Source organism: Cardiocondyla obscurior, linkage group LG12 (genome assembly GCF_019399895.1).
Source record: "Cardiocondyla obscurior isolate alpha-2009 linkage group LG12, Cobs3.1, whole genome shotgun sequence".
NCBI classification, from domain to species: Eukaryota; Metazoa; Arthropoda; class Insecta; order Hymenoptera; family Formicidae; genus Cardiocondyla; species Cardiocondyla obscurior.
This window is the reverse complement of record NC_091875.1, coordinates 162049-181217: the sequence shown is the minus strand read 5'-3', so window position 1 is coordinate 181217 and position 19169 is coordinate 162049. Positions and strand designations below refer to the sequence as shown.

At 38.7% G+C, this 19169-nt stretch overlaps 4 protein-coding genes across 17 annotated transcripts in view; 3 read left to right on the top strand and 1 right to left on the bottom strand.

Annotated features, from left to right (window-relative positions):
* Obsc (Obscurin) overlaps window positions 1–10911 on the top strand; it is a 37936-nt gene extending 27025 nt beyond the window's left edge. For 6 of the 9 annotated variants that reach the window (XM_070664196.1, XM_070664195.1, XM_070664189.1 and 3 more), the window contains 17 exons: window positions 296–1081; window positions 1868–2270; window positions 2345–2528; window positions 2614–2914; window positions 3036–3614; window positions 3702–4126; window positions 4232–4995; window positions 5071–5369; window positions 5453–6372; window positions 6603–7042; window positions 7219–7357; window positions 7480–7949; window positions 8016–8243; window positions 8405–8549; window positions 8631–9134; window positions 9227–10377; window positions 10523–10911. In XM_070664196.1, the coding sequence (XP_070520297.1) occupies window positions 296–1081; window positions 1868–2270; window positions 2345–2528; window positions 2614–2914; window positions 3036–3614; window positions 3702–4126; window positions 4232–4995; window positions 5071–5369; window positions 5453–6372; window positions 6603–7042; window positions 7219–7357; window positions 7480–7949; window positions 8016–8243; window positions 8405–8549; window positions 8631–9134; window positions 9227–10377; window positions 10523–10769 (7985 nt within the window). In that variant the 3' untranslated portion in view covers window positions 10770–10911. The remainder of the gene's footprint in view (window positions 1–295; window positions 1082–1867; window positions 2271–2344; window positions 2529–2613; window positions 2915–3035; window positions 3615–3701; window positions 4127–4231; window positions 4996–5070; window positions 5370–5452; window positions 6373–6602; window positions 7043–7218; window positions 7358–7479; window positions 7950–8015; window positions 8244–8404; window positions 8550–8630; window positions 9135–9226; window positions 10378–10522) is intronic. The other 3 variants (XM_070664194.1, XM_070664193.1, XM_070664192.1) reach the window with 1 other exon arrangement.
* A 481-nt stretch (window positions 10912–11392) lies between these two features.
* On the bottom strand, window positions 11393–13595 carry LOC139107014 (NEDD8-conjugating enzyme UBE2F). Of its 4 annotated transcripts, none has more exons than XM_070664220.1 (7): window positions 13478–13592; window positions 13283–13342; window positions 12903–13216; window positions 12430–12549; window positions 12188–12349; window positions 11869–12030; window positions 11393–11792 (listed from the first exon to the last, which is right to left on the bottom strand). In XM_070664220.1, exons 4-7 carry the CDS (start codon window positions 12529–12531, stop codon window positions 11676–11678), a joined length of 543 nt encoding a protein of 180 aa, XP_070520321.1. In that variant the 5' UTR covers window positions 12532–12549; window positions 12903–13216; window positions 13283–13342; window positions 13478–13592; the 3' UTR covers window positions 11393–11675. The 4 variants fall into 4 exon arrangements, with proteins under 4 accessions (XP_070520321.1, XP_070520324.1, XP_070520322.1 ...); XM_070664223.1 differs by having other exon boundaries at window positions 13314–13342; window positions 13478–13581; XM_070664221.1 differs by lacking the exon at window positions 13283–13342 and having other exon boundaries at window positions 13478–13595.
* A 2113-nt stretch (window positions 13596–15708) lies between these two features.
* On the top strand, window positions 15709–18941 carry LOC139106993 (KICSTOR subunit 2). 3 transcript variants are annotated; one of them, XR_011546449.1, is made up of 11 exons: window positions 15709–16114; window positions 16246–16533; window positions 16642–16788; window positions 16860–17011; window positions 17076–17216; window positions 17293–17431; window positions 17491–17684; window positions 17748–17898; window positions 17974–18084; window positions 18616–18739; window positions 18815–18941. XR_011546449.1 is itself a non-coding variant. In XM_070664162.1 (11 exons), exons 3-11 carry the CDS (start codon window positions 16453–16455, stop codon window positions 18311–18313), a joined length of 1290 nt encoding a protein of 429 aa, XP_070520263.1. In that variant the 5' UTR covers window positions 15710–16114; window positions 16246–16338; window positions 16438–16452; the 3' UTR covers window positions 18314–18456. The 3 variants fall into 3 exon arrangements, 2 of the variants coding, with proteins under 2 accessions (XP_070520263.1, XP_070520262.1); XM_070664162.1 differs by lacking the exons at window positions 18616–18739; window positions 18815–18941 and adding an exon at window positions 18140–18456 and having other exon boundaries at window positions 15710–16114; window positions 16246–16338; window positions 16438–16533; XM_070664161.1 differs by lacking the exons at window positions 18616–18739; window positions 18815–18941 and adding an exon at window positions 18140–18456 and having other exon boundaries at window positions 15710–16114.
* Window positions 18719–19169, top strand: part of LOC139106994 (WW domain-binding protein 4) — a 26409-nt gene continuing 25958 nt past the window's right edge. The window contains exon 1 of the mRNA XM_070664164.1: window positions 18719–19037. Within this exon, the coding sequence (XP_070520265.1) occupies window positions 19036–19037 (2 nt within the window). The 5' untranslated portion in view covers window positions 18719–19035. The remainder of the gene's footprint in view (window positions 19038–19169) is intronic.

Here is a 19169-nt window from a genome sequence, read left to right as displayed (position 1 = left end):
ACGAAACCGTGATATGCCTAAAATTAGAATATACTTAAAAATCGTTTTTGCCTTAAAATTTTCATCATCGCCTACTTATAACGTAGTCGAGGGTATTTCTATCTTTATCATTATAACATACATCGTGATTTTAGAAATATAAGCATGTAATTTGTGGAAACAGCTTTATGACGATCACAGCTGTCTAATAGCAATATGAAAAGATTATTTCTAAAGATAAATGCGGAAGACTTACGCGCAAATATACACTTGGATGCTGGTGGTAGTCGAAGGTATTTGATAAGGCCGTTCGCAGGTCCCGGTGAAAGTCACACGATTAGCAAGATGACGGCGACCAAAGTCGAGTGCCGGGAATCTGGACCTCATGTTGAAGAAGTCGCCTCTTACGCTTATTCCGTGCAAGAAGAGAACGCGAAGCCGCAGCACGGCGTATTGATCGAGGAATTTTCAGAAGCTGAGGAGAAGAAGTCAAATCTCGCTGCCAATCACCAAGGTGTCACAATTGTCTCCGTTTCCGACGACGAGTCGACTTTGAAGGCATTGTCACGAGATGTCAGCACAGAGGACGTGCAGTTGGCTGATCAACTTCCGGAGGACATAAAAGCGAATGGCATTCTTGACGAGTTCACTTTCAATGATACGCCAGAAGAGACGAAATATTTACAAGATATTAAACCACGTAGAACCTCCAGGATCACAGAAACTATCGTCGAGGAGCGATCTTCGGAGGAACCGTTGTCAGCAACGTTATCGGATCAAACTCTGAAGAGAGAGAGCTTGGATACGAAGACAGTAAACTTGCCCAGTCAAAGTTCAGTGAAAAACGTCGCGGAAAAAACGATAGATCAACCGAGTTCAGCTGTGGAGTCATCAAAAGAAACAGCGAAGCTTGAGGAGACGAAAACTTGGACAGCGTCGAGTGAAACTCTGTCAAGGCAGAGTTCTCAAAAGGCGCAGTTTGACGATGACGAAGAAGAAGAAGAAGAAGAAGACGAGGACATGAAAAATCTTCTGGCTCGTGTTAAACGGCAACGTAGCGTATTAGATGAAATTCTTGATAAAGAGTCTGGCAGAGAATCAGGTACGATTCGAGGTTTCATTGACAGCTTCAACAGCTAACTTAAACTTCTAAACACAATCAATAGCAAAACCGTTGCATCTATAGTTATAATTAATAAATTCATCTCGCTAATTCTTTCATCCTCTCTTCTTTCTGGCATGTGACCCTATCGCAATCCATTTGTACAGAAACATAAAATAATCAAATCTGCAATTTTTCAAAATTTTATCTAATCTTTTTTTTTTTTTTTTTTTGGTATTTATAATTATTTTATTTAAAATTACATTATATTGATATGTGTATCAATGCATTATTTATGTTTCCATACGCAATATTGACTAGCTATATATCCTTAGAATTTTAATTTTTCAACGTTGCTCTTCGCCAGCTTAAAATAAATATCAAGGTAAGATATATTGCAGCTTACATTCTAAAATATGATAATCGACTTTATAATGTTCACCACGCAATTTTCTGAGCACCCAGTTTAATTAAGAACTTCTAGGTAAGTATGCTAAAAACCTAAGCACAGAAATTGAGGAAACAAATATATTAGTACCTATTCGACATCTTTTAAAAGTGCAATAAAATAAATTTAATTATGGATTATCACAATTATTTTAATAAGCTAAAAATGCATATAATAACGTTCTATAAAAAATTACGATTTGATTGCATAACATTCTTTGGCCCATCAAATTCTATTGTCCGTAGGATGTTAGAAATAAAGGGCTTGTTTAAAAGGCATGCAAAATTAATTTGTTAATATACTATAATGGCTCATTAGTTGCATTTTATTTCTCACAGCTCCGCCTCACGTCGTGAGCACAGATCTCAACGATCGAACAATCTTTGAAACACAAAGTACAAAGTTCGAAGTTAAGGCTACTGGTTTACCAAGGGCAGACGCGAAATGGCTTAAGGACGATAAAGCTCTTCGATCCGGGGACAGAATAAGGATTACGACTTCAGGAGAGTCATACGAGTTGAGTCTCAGCAAGGCCACTCTCGAGGATGAGGGTCTCTATTCGTGCATCTTGACGAACAAATTGGGTGAAGAAATTGTGGAAGGCTATTTAACAGTCGGAACAGTTGATGAGCTCCGGAAACCGAGATTTACCGAGCCTCTCAACGATGTCGATGTCGCCCTCGAGGCTAATGGCGAATTCAAAACTGTTTTCACTGCCGATCCTATTCCGGACATTACATGGTATATATTTATAATAAAGATAATTTAATTATGCCATACAATGTGGTTTTACATAAAATTATATATATTTTTAGGTACTGCAAGGGTCAGGAAATTCCCTCTGATGACTCTAGAATTAAGTGGACTATCACTAATGGACCGGCAGCAGATAAATTAACGGAGAGTAAAGTCACATTAAAAATACCGAAATGTACAAAAGACGATACTGGAGAATATACTTTGAAATTAAAGAATAAATGGGGTGAAGCTGAAAGTAGCGTAAGTGTAGTTGAATGTAGAATAATAATAAAATTAAATTACGTGAAATATTATTTATTAATAAATGAGATCTTTGTTTCTTTAGGCATTCTTAAATCTTCTACTGAAACCGGAAATTGATAGCTTTAAAGATCACTCTGAATCAGTTGACGAACGACTTGAATGGCAGGCTATTATCAAAGGAAATCCGAAACCCGATATTACATGGGTAAAGAATGGTAAAGAGCTGCAAAAGGACGAACGATATGACATGGAAGAAGATAAGAGAAATTGCAAATACAAACTTATTATTAAAAAGCTTAGTTTAGAAGATGAAGGCGTCTACACTGTCAAGGCAAAGAATTATTTAGGAGAAGCAAGTGCTCAAGCTACTCTTACACCCCACAGTACGTAAATCTAATTTTTAATCGAACTTAACACACATGAGCAAACTGAAAAAACTTTGTAGACATTTTTAATTAATTAAAATTAAAGATCAGAATAAAAACGCACATGCATTTTCCGTAGCTGAAGCTCCAATCTTTCTGAAAGATTTGTCAAAGACACAGTGCAGCGATCGCGAAGATGTCGAGCTCAAGATTCGCGCGACCGGTGTTCCGAGACCAAACGTGGAATGGTCAAAGAATGGTGAGATTATCAAGGAAGATGAAAGGTATCAAATAACGACTCACGTAGACGGCATAGTGGACAGCAGTCTCTCCATCAAAACTTTCTCTGCGAAAGACGCCGGCACTATAACGTGCACAGCGAGTAACGTTGCCGGAAGCGTGCAAACCAGCTGCGATTTGTCTATGACATTAACCGCGCCTTCATTCGGCAAGGCATTACCAAGATCAGAAGAGGTTGATGAGGGCGAACCTCTGGAGCTAAAGGCTAAAATCGATGGCAGTCCTATTCCTAATATTGCCTGGTTCAAAGACGGTGAGAAAATCACGACAGATGATCATGTAAAGATTACCACTTTACCGGACGGCACCACGAAACTCACGATTGACAAGGTGAAGCCTACCGATTGTGGTGCCTATAAACTCATTGTTTCGAATCCCAGCGGCGAGACTTCTTCGCTCTGTGCCGTCGCTGTTACACGTAAATATATTTTATTTTATTTTAAATTATTTACAATATTTATTGTATCGTATTGATTATCATTTTAATGTGAGGTATTTGTTACAGCCGAACGAAGGAGACCGTCGTTCACCAAGTCATTGGAAGATACTAAAGCTGTAGTTGGACAACCATTGAAATTAGAGGCCCAAATCTTAGCGTTTCCGAATCCACAAGTGCAATGGTTTAAAGATGGAATACCGTTAAGACATACGAAAGAAGTGAATTTTGTAAACGAGCCGAACGGTCTCATTGGATTAAAGATAGATTACGTGCGTCCAGAGGATGCAGGAACATATTCGGTAACCGTATCTAACGCGCTCGGCGAGATCACGGGTGCGGCTAAAGTAGAAGTGGAAGAAAGAGAAAAGAGACCGGAATTTGTTGCAAGTCTTCAACCGCAAACCGTTGTCGAAGGTTTCCCGGTAAAAATGGAAGTGAAAACTATAGGAAAACCAGCTCCCGAACTCAAATGGCTACGAGATAACGAAGAAGTCAGTATAATATTGTTGATAATTTTATTATAATATTGTCTCGATATATTTTAAATTAATATTTTATGTTTCAACAAAATGATATTCGTGATTAAATATTTGCAGATTGTTCCAGACAATAAACATATTAAGATTGTTAATCAACCGGATGGCAGTCAAGCTCTGATTCTTGATAAAGCGACGCCAGAAGACGTCGGCGAATATCAAGTGGTAGCTGGCAATACAGAAGGTACCGCCTCGTGCAAAGCTAAGCTCGACGTCGCCGGCAAGGTAAAATCAGATACGCCGGAAGAGAAACCGGCATTTACCAGCCCTATGCGCGACGTTTCTGTCGAAGAAGGCCAACCATTGGCGCTAGACGTGTCATTTGTCGGTAATCCGATTCCCGACGTGAACTGGACGAAAGATAACGAGCCGATTGTGCCGTCAGAACGTGTGACGATGAGCTGCGATGGGAGAAAAGTCGGCCTGCAAATTAATCCGTGCAACCCTAAAGATGCGGGCGTTTACGGTTGTCGTATAAGTAATCCATTAGGCGAGGATACTACTAACGCAAATGCTATCGTTCGCAAAGTTTATCAGTCGCCAACTTTTACACAGAGATTCACGGATTTACAGCAGCTGCCCACGTTCGATGCCAAGTTTCCGGCCCGCATCACCGGCATACCACAACCAGAGGTAACTTGGTACTTGAACGATAATCCGATCTTGAAAGATGACGATAAGTACAAAATAAAGCGTGATGGTGATGCTTGTTGCTTGTACGTGAAAGACTGCACTTACGATGATTCGGGGCAGTACAAATGCAGAGCCGTTAACAAAGGCGGCGAAGCAGAATGCACGGCAAATCTGGCCGTAGTCGATAAAATGTAAGATTTTATAAGAGGAAAAGAAAGATAAAAATTTTCAAGTTAATTTATTTACATTAATATTTATAATTTTAGTCAAAAAATGCAGAAGGTTGAGCCGCCGACATTCCTGAAGAGGATCGGTGACTGCGAAATTTACAGAGGCATGCCAGCTAAATTCACCGCGTGCGTCACGGGCTACCCGGAACCTGACTTCGAATGGTATCGCAATGGCGATCGAATCTGGCCCACCGATCGCATTAAAATGGATCAAGAGGGTAGTTTGTTGCGGCTCACAATATTCAACGTGGACGAGTTGGATGCAGGAAAATATGTATTAAAAATATTCAATCCTCACGGTGAGGATTCGTGCAGCGCCGAAATGGTTTATGAATGTAAGTAAATGAGTGTTATTTTCGAGAATATAAGTTACAAAATGCAATATTTGAGTTACTTTTACATTTTAATATTTTTCTAGCTCTGGAGCCACGAGCAAAAAGGCCTCTTGCCGATCAGTACACAGATTATGATAAATACCGAAAGTCTGGCATTCCGCTGCCTTTAGCGGACCGTCCGATCATCAGCCGCATGATGGATCGACATCTCACTCTCTCGTGGAAACCGTCTATCCCTATCGGTCCGCGGGTGCCCGTAACTTATTTAGTGGAGATGTGCGAGCTTCCGGATGGCGATTGGTTTACCGCTCGTAGTGGAATTCGCAGCTGTGTTTGTGACATTCGCAATCTCGAGCCGTTTCGTGATTACAAGTTTCGCATTCGCGTAGAAAACAAATACGGCATAAGCGATCCGTCGCCGTTCGCGCAAACATATCGCGCCAAATTGGAGCCGGAACCGCCTAAATTCTTCCCGTACTTACCGCCTGGCATCGACTTTCGTCCTGAAACCAGTCCTTACTTCCCGAAAGACTTCGATATTGAGCGACCGCCGCACGACGGCTATGCTCAGGCGCCTAGATTCTTACGTCAAGAATACGATACTCAGTACGGCGTAAAGAATCACAATTGTAATCTCTTCTGGTTTGTCTACGGTTATCCTAAGCCAAAAATGAACTATTATTTCAACGATGAATTGATTGAATCGGGCGGTCGATACGATCAGAGCTACACTAGAAACGGTCAGGCAACTCTGTTCATTAATAGAATGCTTGAAAGAGACGAAGGTGTCTACGAGGCTGTCGCTACGAACGAGCACGGCGAGGCTAGACAGAAAGTTATTTTCAAGATCGCCGAATATCCGACGTTTATCGAGAGGCCCGACGAGACGATCGTGATGGTACGAAGAACCGGCCAGTTGACCGCTCGTGTAACTGGTGTGCCCTACCCGGAACTCAAATGGTACAAGGATTGGAAGCCCATAGCCTCATCTTCCAGAATTAGGGTCTGTAGTCTCTTTTGTTCTATACGATGCTTTGATTTTACCATATAGAAAAAACGTGGCGAAACAATATTTCGAGATAAAAGGCAACAATGAAAGCAATTTTATTCTCAACGCCAATTTTTTTTTTTTTTTTTTTTTTTTTTTTTTTTTTTTAAGATAAGAATGTAGTAAAGTATATGAATTTTTATATGAATTAAAATATTTTTTAAAAGCTATCTTTTTAACATCAGATTCAGTTTACCGAACCTGACATCACGACTCTTATCGTCAACGACGCCATCGTGAAGGACGAGGGCCTTTACTCGATCAGCGCGGGTAACGTGGCCGGCTCAATATCTTGCTCTGTGATGCTGCATGTAGAAGAGGACGAGCACGAATACGGCTACAGGACGTACAGGAAAAAAATGGACGTGAAACCGCGCGACAAACCGTTCGACGATTTGTATGATCTCGGCGATGAGCTCGGTCGTGGTACTCAGGGTGTAACATATCATGCGGTTGAGCGAAGTACTGGAAGAAATTACGCTTCCAAGATTATGCACGGACGAGGTGATCTCAAACCATTCATGTATAACGAAATGGAGGCGATGAACAACTTGCATCACCGCAAATTATTGCGATTGCACGATGCTTTCGAGACGAACGATTCAGTTACGTTAGTTATGGAATTGTATCCTTGATTATTTCCGCATTTTATTTCTTGATATATGCATGCATAGTAATTCAAGTAATAATATAATTTTTTTTTTAATTAAATATTAATTTTTGCTATTAATTTTAAATTATTTTCGAAAGTAATACAATTTATTTAATATCCAAGCAAAATCCTTAACGACAATAATTCAGAGCGGCCGGTGGCGAATTAGTAGACAACCTCACCAGACAAGAACACTATACTGAGATAGATATTGCTCGTTACATACGTCAATTATTGTGGGGATTGGAATATATGCATGGAAATTATTATGCACATCTTGGCCTAACGGTGAGTTATTTAAATACGATAGATATGGTTTATTATTTTTTTTTTTTTTAAACTATTTGTATTTCTAAAGCTAAAATTTATTGTTTTAATTATGCAATATTTTATTTAATGTTTTCTCGCAGCTGGGCGATCTGCTAATTTCTCACGTTGGAGGAGACGATCTAAAGATTGGAGATTTCGGACTTGCACGCAGAATTTCGCATGCAAAGTTGATGACTTTAGCGTACGGCATGCCGGAATATGTTGCACCGGAAGTAACTAATAACGAAGGTGTTAGCTATGCCGCGGACATGTGGTCTGTAGGCATAATTACCTACATTCTGCTGTCGGGTATTTCACCATTCAAAGGCGCAAACGATAGAGAGACACTGAAGAAAATCAGAGAAGGCAAATGGGACTTTGACGATCGATGGAAAAATATCTCGAATGAAGCGCAAGATTTTATTCGCAGTTTGTTAATGTACAATGTCGACAGAAGAATGGACGTTAGAGCAGCTCTAGCTCATCCGTGGTTTAATTATATCGATAGCTCGCCGCCAGAACCTTACAGAATACCCTCTGAAAACCTGAAGAATTATTATAAACTTTATCGGTAATAAATTAATATATAATTTATAATTTAAAATTTATATAATTACGAATAAAAATTTTTTTATAGCGATTGGTACGGTAACGCTTCGTGCCGTACATGGTATCGCAGAAGAAAATTGGAGACAGCGTTTGAAGATCCATCGCGAATGGTATATCCACCGGGACATAGATTCACACCCGAACCTGACAAAAGTCACAGCCCATTGAAAAAACACTCGCCTAGGACATGGGAAAATCAAATACCATCCAGAGAACCGATCGACACGGAAATTGGAATAATTACAAGTGAAAGCCAGTAAGTAGAATATATATTACTTCTTACGTTAGATACGACGCGGGCGGAGTCGAACAACGATACCACACATAAAAAAATTCGTAACCCTGTTATAAATGCTTTGCGGCAATTTTAATTATCAAATTTATATAATGTTTTTATATTTTATTAATATTTTACAGTTATCAGAATGGTCCAGATACATATCTTCTTCAATTGCGGGACACCGATTTCCCTGTACGATTGCGTGAGTACATGAAAGTTGCATGCAACCGTAGTCCCGGATTCTCGCGTTCTATTACGGAAGACAATGGCTTTGATTGGAGGGTAATTGTACAATTACAACAAAATTATGTTAAAAAAGATTATTATTAATTTAAAAATTATGTACTATTATTTTTTTATCAGGCACCTATCATACGGGAACGTCGTCGATTCACGGATGTTATGGACGAAGAGATTGACGACGAGAGAAGGGCACGCATCAATCGATACGGATCGGCGGACACGTTCACGCTTAGACGCTTGAAGAACGAGCTGGGCACTCGATTAGACAGTTATGCCGAAGCTGAAGCGATGATCGAATCGAAAAAAGAGGGTCAGCCTCCGTTCTTCCGTGAAAAGCCACAGATATGCCCGATCGAGGAGGGAAAACCGGCGCATCTCACCTGTCTAGCGGTAGGAAATCCAAAGCCACTTATACAGTGGTTCAAAAACGACATGGTCATACAAGAAAACAATAGAATTAAAGTAACGGAGGACTCTGACGGAAGGTCCATACTTAGTTTTAATCCTACGAAAGAGCACGATATCGGAATATATAAAGTCGTAGCGAGGAATCCAATAGGACAAACGATCGTTAGAACCAGAGTGTTGCAGGCAACGGTTCCCTTCGGACCGGATTCTCCGGAGGTAATTAAGTTTTTTTTTTAAGTGGCGATTAATTTATATAAAATAGAATTTTTATTTTTTTTTTTATGTTTTACTTATCTTTGATTTCTCAGGGCTCTGATGTTTCGGATACCGAAGTCCTCCTGCGATGGAAGCAGCCAAAGTACGACGGCAACTCGCCCGTTCTATGTTATAATTTACAGTACAAAGAGGGTGATTCAATCGCCTGGATAGACGTCGCCTCCAACATTGATCATGAATTCTTTTTGGTACGTGATTTAAAACAAGACACAAGTTATAACTTTCGTTTGGCAGCGCGCAATCGTATCGGCTGGAGCGAGAAAGGCATCCCGTCGAAGTTGATAAAAACACGAATGCCGGGCTGCCCGAAGGTACAGATTACGCGAGCGATGAGGCACCTTCAAGAGCTGACTGAAGCCGGTCAGGAGATTGTCCCAGAAGAGGATAGACCACACATTGATTATTCCGTAGAAAAAAATCCGATTGAATGGTTGGTAGAGCCACAACTGTCCACTAAATACAGTTTTATTTCGGAGTTATCGCGCGGGCAATTCTCCGCGGTGGTAAAAGGTGTGGATAAAAGTTCGGATCGCGTAATCGTCGCCAAAATTCTGGAAGTAAACGCCGAGACAGAAAAGCAGGTAAATCGTGAGTACGAAGCATTACGTTCATTGCGACATGAACGGATAGCGATGCTGGAGGCTGCCTACAAGGCATCCAACTCTCCCGTGGCAGTATTCATCTTGGAAAAACTTCAAGGCGCCGATATACTCACGTATTTCTCTAGCCGACACGAATACACAGAAAACTGCGTGGCGAATGCCATTACACAGGTCCTTGATGGCCTGCAGTATCTCCACTGGCGCGGATACTGTCATCTGGATATTCAACCGGACAACGTTGTGATGTCCTCCGTGAGATCGGTGCAGGTGAAACTCGTTGATATGGGATCGGCTCATAGAGTCAGTAAACTAGGCACGGCGGTATCCATACATTTGGGCCATCCTGAATATAGATCGCCCGAGCTTTACAACGATGAACCCGTTTACCCGCAAACAGATATCTGGATGGTCGGTGTATTAACCTATGTGTTGCTGTCCGGAGTGTCCCCATTCCGTGGTAAAGATGCCGATGAAACCAGACAGAATATATCCTTCGTCAGATACAGATTCGAGTACCTTTACAAAGAGCTGAGTCAAGAAGCCACCAGATTTCTCATGTTGGTCTTCAAACGCGCGCCAAGGTTAGTATTAATTTAAAAAAATTGTTTTATTAATATAAAAATTTAATTTATTATGATTAGATGAATATATGTATTTAAAATTAAACGCGTGTTACAAATAAATTAGATAGCTATGATGCATTCAAGAAATGCAATTTTTTTTCAGCAAAAGACCAATACCCGAAGAGTGTCACGAACATCGGTGGCTACTACCGACTGATTTCATGATTAAAAAACGTGAGAGAGCTGTGTTTCTAGGTAACAGATTGAAGGAATATAATGAGGAGTATCACGAAGAAAAATCAAAAATAGCTTCCGATAGTGACAGTCTAGCAAGTGAAAGTTTGTTGGGCTCCAAACAGAGGCTCATCAGGTCAACCAGTATACAAGAAGAGTTGCTGACCACATTCTAATCATGGAGAGCTGCAATTTTTTATTTATATTTATGTACACATACACACAAACACATCCACGTATACGCGTATAGCCGTATCATTTCGCGTGCATGCCAAGTCTATATTAGAACAGCGCGGAAGAATGACGAGAACCGAGAGACACAAAGTGAAAAATTATCTCTCTTTGTTTTCTCTCTTTTGTTATTATTTATTTGTTATAACTTGTAATTATAACGAAACGTTGTCGACTAATTATCGACGCTTTGCCGACCATTTCATCGGCAACTAAATTTTCAGCCGTCCGTTAATTCGACGAGTATGACACAAATAAATAATAGTCTATACATTTTAGTAAAAATTAAAATCAAAAAGTACACGAAACAAATTAATTTTTTTGAAGTTTAAAAAATGTTGAGCAACAATTGTACGAAATTATGAATAAATACTTGACAAAATAATATTGTACACCTATATAACTTTCAATTCTTATTATGGGTGACATGATTTTTACATAAATACTCTTATGTTTTGCACAAGAGATATAAATATAGTGTAATAATTATTTAAATATACTATTAAACACCCATTTTATTTACAATTGCTCGTTAACATTACAATGTTTCATAAAGAAAAAAAGAACATTGTACGGATGATGTAATTTTAATCTTCGAAATACGATTACATTTTTTCTTTTTATTAATAGTATAGATTGTAATATATTAATTCCGCTATAACAGTCCAAAAGTTTGAATGTATAAAAGAGATAAAATCTCTCAGGCAAAAGGACTAGCAAAATGAAATTGAATTAAATCAGACAACCTAAAGCACATTTGAGCAAGTACTGTACTCATACACTAAAAAAGGCACGAAACCAATTTGAAAAATGTCAAGAATTATTTGTTACTTAAAAGATTACAGTGTGAATCATCTTTTTGCATATTGCATTACATAATCTTTAACTTTACTTCGAAAAGAATCCTTATCCTTAATAAACAAATCTGCTGCATCTCTATTCAAAGGATCATCAAAATTTAGGAGATCCTAAAAAAAAATATATATATTTATAATATATTCAACACAGTTCAACGAGTTATACAGAAAATACTTATATACGTACAGTAAAAAGAGAATTTAAACCCCACACAACATCTTTCAGTTTGCGCGTAGGTGCCCATCCCATTCCATCAATGCTGCTCTGTCTTAAAATGGATAGACACACATCACCATCTTCACTTATGTTAGGATGCCATAGTTTCGTTAAGCATTTTACTACAGGTGGCTGTAAAATATTTTAGTAAAATGTAAAATATTTTAACAGTGGTTAATGAATTTAGTATAACTCTTTCTTTTTTTTTTTTTTTGGCAACATCTTAATAATAAATTCAGTACAATATTCTTACAATTAAATTGTACAAAAATTAACAATATAAAATTACCGCCATATTGTACTCTTCACTTATATAAATTTGAAAATAGAAGTGGCCACCAATCCAATATCCCTCATCTGGTACAATTAGCAAAATAAATTCATGAAGACGATGTGGATCCTTGAATGTAACTTGACATGTTACTGGCAATGTCTGTTCCATTTCCTGGACCTATAAAAAAAATTATCCAGTGTGAATATAATCAGAATTTAAATGACATCACCCATATATAAAAATTATATTAAACTTACCTCTTTGATCAGTAGTTTATCCCGTATCGAAACTCGTCTGTTGTAGCTCTTTGAATTCGCTATGTCATTGTCTTTTTTAAGTTTTCCCCGTAACGTAATCATATTAAGCTGCACTAGAAACTTTCACAAAAAAATACAAAAATTTTCGATGACGTTCTTACATTGCTTCGCATCAGTTAATGTGACATTACGTAAAGTCCTAAATTAGTTTAAGCGAAATAAAAAGTAAAACTTACATATTTCAAAAAAATATAAAACCGACAACGTTACTCGCAAACTCGTAACAGAAAAAAAAGCCAAAGGATACGTACAAGTTAGAAATGTTTAATGTTTACAAGATACGAGGTCATGCTACACTTTGTAATTGAATTAAGGAGATACAGCAAGATCGGGGAAATGGGATTATATTATAGTTCGCAAAGGCTTTGTTAGGTTAAAAAAACAACACGTATTTGCCTGATAACGCGATATACCTTTCGTTGCCAAGTTTAACTAGCCTTGTCTCCGTATCACTTGGATCCCGTGCATTAAAGCGCCCGTAAAGGAGGCTTTTTCATCTCTGTTTATTTTCAATTTATTCCCATTGCGCAATGTAAATCTCCGAGAAAAGATCACGGATCTCTGGAGGTACTCTTGGCGTCATGAATCATAAATGCCTTATCACATAAGGCACTGAATTTAGCCACTCGTTACGTGCCAATTACGTTTAGATTTTTGCGTATTGTGGATCTCAGCTTTGCAAAATCCTCGGGAAGTTTGAATTTGTTGAGTAATTTTTTTATTCACCCTGCGTAAATAAGATTTTAAAAAAGTAGAAATCGATAGGAGAGAAAAGTAGATAAAAACATTTTACCATACGCCGGAAGTGGAATTTTTTTGATTACCAGGAGTGGAGACTGTTTTCTTCTGTTTACTAAATTTAAATTATTTTTTGTAGGACTATACATTAATGTAGACACGTAATAATTTATTGCGGCATAAAACGCGAATTTTTTTTAAGGAATAAATTGAATGCGTCCAGAAGAGCATCAGGAAAGCGAATACGTACCAAGTGAGTCAGAGAGCCCAACTGGAGATCGCGGCTTTTACGCGTACAAGATACAGAGGCTCGTCCGTGTGAAACCAGGTGCCAAAACCTCTGGCCTTTTCCTCTATCCGACGGGAGTGTATGTCAGTTGCCCACAGTTCTATTGCCCACGTAGCGATTGGCCACGTATCAATAGGACACAGTGCGATTGGACACAGCTCAATTGGACACAGATCAATTGGACACGGTTCTATTGCCCACGTAGCGATTGGCCACGTATCAAATGGACACAGTGCGATTGGACACGAAAAGTTGCCCACCGTTCAAATGACCACAGATCAGTTGCCCACCGTTCAAATGCCCACAGATCAAACGCCCACAGAAAGTGAATTTTTGTTCGTTTGCCCACAGATCAGTGGCCCACCGTTCAAAAGCCCACAGATCAATGGCCCACCGTTCAATGGCCCACAGATCAGTGGCCCACCGTTCAAAAGCCCACAGATCAGTGGCCCACCGTTCAATGGCCCACAGATCAGTGGCCCACCGTTCAATGGCCCACAGATCAGTGGCCCACCGTTCAATGGCCCACAGATCAGTGGCCCACCGTTCAAAAGCCCACAGATCAGTGGCCCACCGTTCAATAGCCCACAGATCAGTGGCCCACCGTTCAATGGCCCACAGATCAGTGGCCCACCGTTCAATGGCCCACAGATCAGTGGCCCACCGTTCAAATGCGACTTTTATATCATATACAGGATGAATCAGAAAATGGAAGTGCCACTTACCATATAAGACTGGTTACCGCAAAATATTAATTTAATATTATTTTTTATTTGTGGACGCGTTGTTTATGGATATTACTTTGTGCGAGGCAGTCAGCGGCAGGATAGAATAAAAATAGTAATTAGGAAGTAGGTATACCTACTTCCTAATTACTATTTTTATTCTATCCTGCCGCTGACTCTCACAAAGTAATATCCATAAACAACGCGTCCACAAATAAAAAATAATATTAAATTAATATTTTGCGGTAACCAGTCTTATATGGTAAGTGGCACTTCCATTTTCTGATTCACCCTGTATATGATATAAAAGTCGCATTTGAACGGTGGGCCACTGATCTGTGGGCCATTGAACGGTGGGCCACTGATCTGTGGGCTTTTGAACGGTGGGCCACTGATCTGTGGGCTATTGAACGGTGGGCCATTGATCTGTGGGCTTTTGAACGGTGGGCCACTGATCTGTGGGCAAACGAACAAAAATTCACTTTCTGTGGGCGTTTGATCTGTGGGCATTTGAACGGTGGGCAACTGATCTGTGGTCATTTAAACGGTGGGCAACTTTTCGTGTCCAATCGCACTGTGTCCATTTGATACGTGGCCAATCGCTACGTGGGCAATAGAACCGTGTCCAATTGATCTGTGTCCAATTGAACTGTGTCCAATCGCACTGTGTCCTATTGATACGTGGCCAATCGCTACGTGGGCAATAGAACTGTGGGCAACTGCACCGCCACCTTCCGCGCTACCCAGGAGGTGCAACTTACAGTGCGTTAGGTTTTTTAACGTGGACCTTCGCCGGTAGCCATATCATACCACATTTCTTAATATCTTTACCAACTTTAAATTGTTTAACACGCAAAGTGTTCGACAAACTTAATATTAAATTGTTAATAAATAAACTGTCTAACACGCAAAGTGTTTAACAGATTACGTATACTATATGTCGGAAGGATATTTTTTTTCGGGAGTAAATGAAAAAGAAGGGCGGCAATATTAGTTATTTAAATTTTTATTTTAATTAGAAATATTATAAAAAAATTAATATATATCTAGGCGTTCGCCCCGGTCTCGGCCACAGTTTATTTATTAACAAATTAATATTAAATTGTTAATAAATGAACTGTGGCCGAGGCCGAGGCGGTAGACGAGACCGGGGCGGACACCTAGTTATATATTAATTTTTTTATAATATTTCTAATTAAAATAAAAATTTAAATAACTAATATTGCCGCCCTTTTTTTTCATTTACTCCCGTAAAAAATTATTTTTCCGACATATAGTATACGCAATCTATTGAACACTTTGCGTTTTAGACAGTTTATTTATTAACAATTTAATATTAAGTTTGTCGAACACTTTGCGTGTTAAACAATTTAAAATTGGTAAAGATATTAAGAAATGTGGTATGATATGGCTACCGGCGAAGGTCCACGTTAAAAACCTAACGCACTGTGTTGCACCTCCTGGGTAGTGCGGAAGACCACATCGTATTCTAATATACAACCTGCAAAGAGAAACATGTATCTTAGTGCCCGTGATTCACGCGGGCCGCATCGCGCGATGTGTGCACTCATCGTAGTCGTAGGCTCGTTGGCCGACGTAGGCTACGACTCGTAGCTGCCTCGGTGCAAAGAAGACGGAACATATATATATCTGTCCTCTTCTGCAAGCCGAGCGAGGCCGAGCTTAGCCGAGCGAGGCGCGCTCACCGACAGGACATCGGCGTGTGTGCGTGGTCCCCCACTCCAGCAACATCGATGTTGTTCGGAGCTAAAATTCCCATCACTGCTCGGAGCTAAAATTCCCATCACTGATGAGAACCAATCGGCATCGGAGTAACAATCTAGCCACAATGAGATCTTTAACGTCTTTTTAGGTAAGGATAATATAATGTAATAAATATTAATTGCGTTTTTAATTATAAATTTGAAACTGATGGCAGCAATACTTAAAAATATTAATGAGCCTATATGAAATCAAATTGACTATGTAACGTTTATATTCTAGCAAAATTGACCAATATGTGTTACAACCTAACCTCGTTAAATGACATGGCCGAGAGAAACTTACATGCTACATGACTTTATCGAATGATCAAAGGTACTTAAAATCTTAATTGTTTACCGTCTAGTGCAAATAAAAAAAACACGCATGACTTGATCATAGTTTATTCGTGTTTACTGCAAATAAAAAAAAAAGAATAAAATAAAAAAGATGGATCACGAAGACGAATTTCTCAGTACCTTTTTCACTCAAGTTGCTCAATTATGCTGTGACAAAGCCAAGGAGACAGTTGTAAGTGACAAAATTTGTATTACATATATTGATTTAATTATTTAATGTACATTCTGATGTAAATACTTATAAAGTTGTATTTGAGAGTAAATATAAATATAATTTTAGGAAAGGGAAAGGGAATCATGCAAGCAGATGCAGATGGGTCCATGGGGAATGCTCTTAATGCACTTGCCACATATAGCTGTCGCAGAGCGTTCATATGCAGATTTAGGTTTTCTCAGTACTAAAAACAAAGGCTTCCTCAGGAAAGATGTATGTATACTAACCAGTGACTTGTTTTAGTTATTGATTATTTCAAGCTTTATTTAAGTCATTATTTACAGAACTCTTTGAAAACTGTCTATGAATCATTGAAATCTGATTTAAAAAGATTAGAGGAAATGACCAAGGGAACAAATTCTATTGGCACGACAGTTGCGAGTATTTCCAGCCAGCTTTGTCAATTCATCACGGCAAGAATCCAGCTGATAGATTTGTTAGTATAAGATTGCTTTGAATCTCTGGTTTTTAATGTCATATTTGTAATCATTACATTACAGTTATGAAAAAATGTATAACATGAGTATAAATAGCAAAATTATGAAACATCAAGAACTGCTGCAGTGCATAGAAGGGATAGTGAAATGCTATTTATTATCTTGTTCTCATTTGACATTAACTGCCATTAAGACGAGCTTAACGTATGTATTTTTTATTTAGAAATATAAAATATCGATTTTAACGAAGATAAGATGTTAATAATTATTATTTTTCCAGATTAGAATGTGAAACGTTAGTGCAGTTAATGAAAGCACAAGTAGAAGTGCAAAATTGGAGATTTTTACCAACCTTGATGGCACTTTATGGAGCCCAGACGCGAATGTCAGCTTGGGAAAGAACTTTACAGAGCAAAGAGGTTAATATATAAATAAAATCAAATCAGACTTCAGTATTCTAATTTAAGATTTTTTTTAGTCCTGGAAATTGGGTTTTGGTGCTACGTTCCTCAAGGCAAATCAACAACCAGCATTGTATCAATGGCTGGTAAAGCTTCGCAGTGCCATATTAGCTAAATGTTCTTTGTATTTTCATACTACTTTAAGCCAACAAGCTAGTCCAGGTGAAATGAGGAGTATCATGAGCAAACAGAGCGTAGATTATTATCACAAGTAAGACGGATGTTATTTTGTTGCTTGCCAGGAAACATAAAGTATGCAAATTGATTATTTTAGGATACAGAGTTTTCAAAGAAAGTACGATGTACTAGCGGTCCTGATAATTTTTGACTCGAGAGAAACGGAAAATTCAGGTCCGGGTTACAGGCATCCAGGAAGAGGAGCAAATTCTTCTGAGAGCTTTCCCGTTGTCGTTTGTTCTCCTGGCGTAAGTATAAACTTGTTTTTTAAATACATCAATGCGATATATTTTAATGGCTATTCGGGTTTCTTTTTCTTTTAGACATTCACGCAAAAACCATCGGTGCATTTGGATAATATTCAGACTAAGATAAAAGAACGACATGCCGAGCTGCTTATTATGGACAAAGTAATTTATCATAAAAGCACAGAGGTACGTTTATTACGAAATAATTTTTGACCAAATTGTATTAATGACATTTATACAGGACTTGTGTACATACTCTTTTCACAATACCGATCCCACTATGACTCTCGTGATCGTTTTCGAAAATGGAAAACAGAAGGAAGGGAAAGAAACTCACATCACATCATTTATGATGGATCTCTCGATGCAAATTAGATGTAACAAAGTTTACGAATGTCTTAAATTATCAAAATGAGTGTTTGCACGAAATGACATTGAATATCGCGCGCGCAGATCATACCAAAGATCTAATTGTCGTAATAAAAAGTTTACTCATATAATTTTATCATGTGATACACAAATATATAATGCTAGAAATAAACAAAAATATTCTTAGTATTATGTATACAAGCCTTGTAACGCATCCCTTGTATGCAAGCGTGCTGAAATTATTTTAAATAATGCTAAATTTAATAAGAGTTGATTTAAATATTTATATATACTACTGAATACCGATAATCTTTTTAATAAGTCAGTGACCAAGCGAGCAAATTTTAGTTTCAGTGAAATTCACTACGAGCCACCACTAACAAGATTACTGTGTAGATGCTAGTCAATATATCGATATATCGACTATCGAGTATTTCCCGGCGAGTGACGCCATCTTGTCGAATGCAATTAGGTGATTATTACATGCGTCGCACCGAGAGTTTGTGTTCAAGTCGCGCGTAATTTATCAAACGTTATTTCGTCGCAGATATTGCAGTTCAGGGTTTGTGAAATCGCGCGTGTTTCGCTACACCTTTTGGGCCTTTCGTCGCGAGTGCAGGGAGAGAACAGACTTTGTGGCGCGACCGCCTTCGTCGACCACAGTGAAGTGAGGTTATGTTTGTTTGGCGTCCTTCGAAGACACGGTGAAGATCGACGGTGTGCCGAATCCATTCCTCGGCGTCTGCGGACCAACAGCGAGAAACAAAAATGTAAGTAATGCTGCTGCTGCTTGTCTTATCTTCGTTATTATCGATATTTCGCTCAATTAGATTAAGCCAAACGTAAACAGGCATTTCAGTATCTAGTGTTTGCCTCATCTAGTGTTTATAGCTATTTTCCTG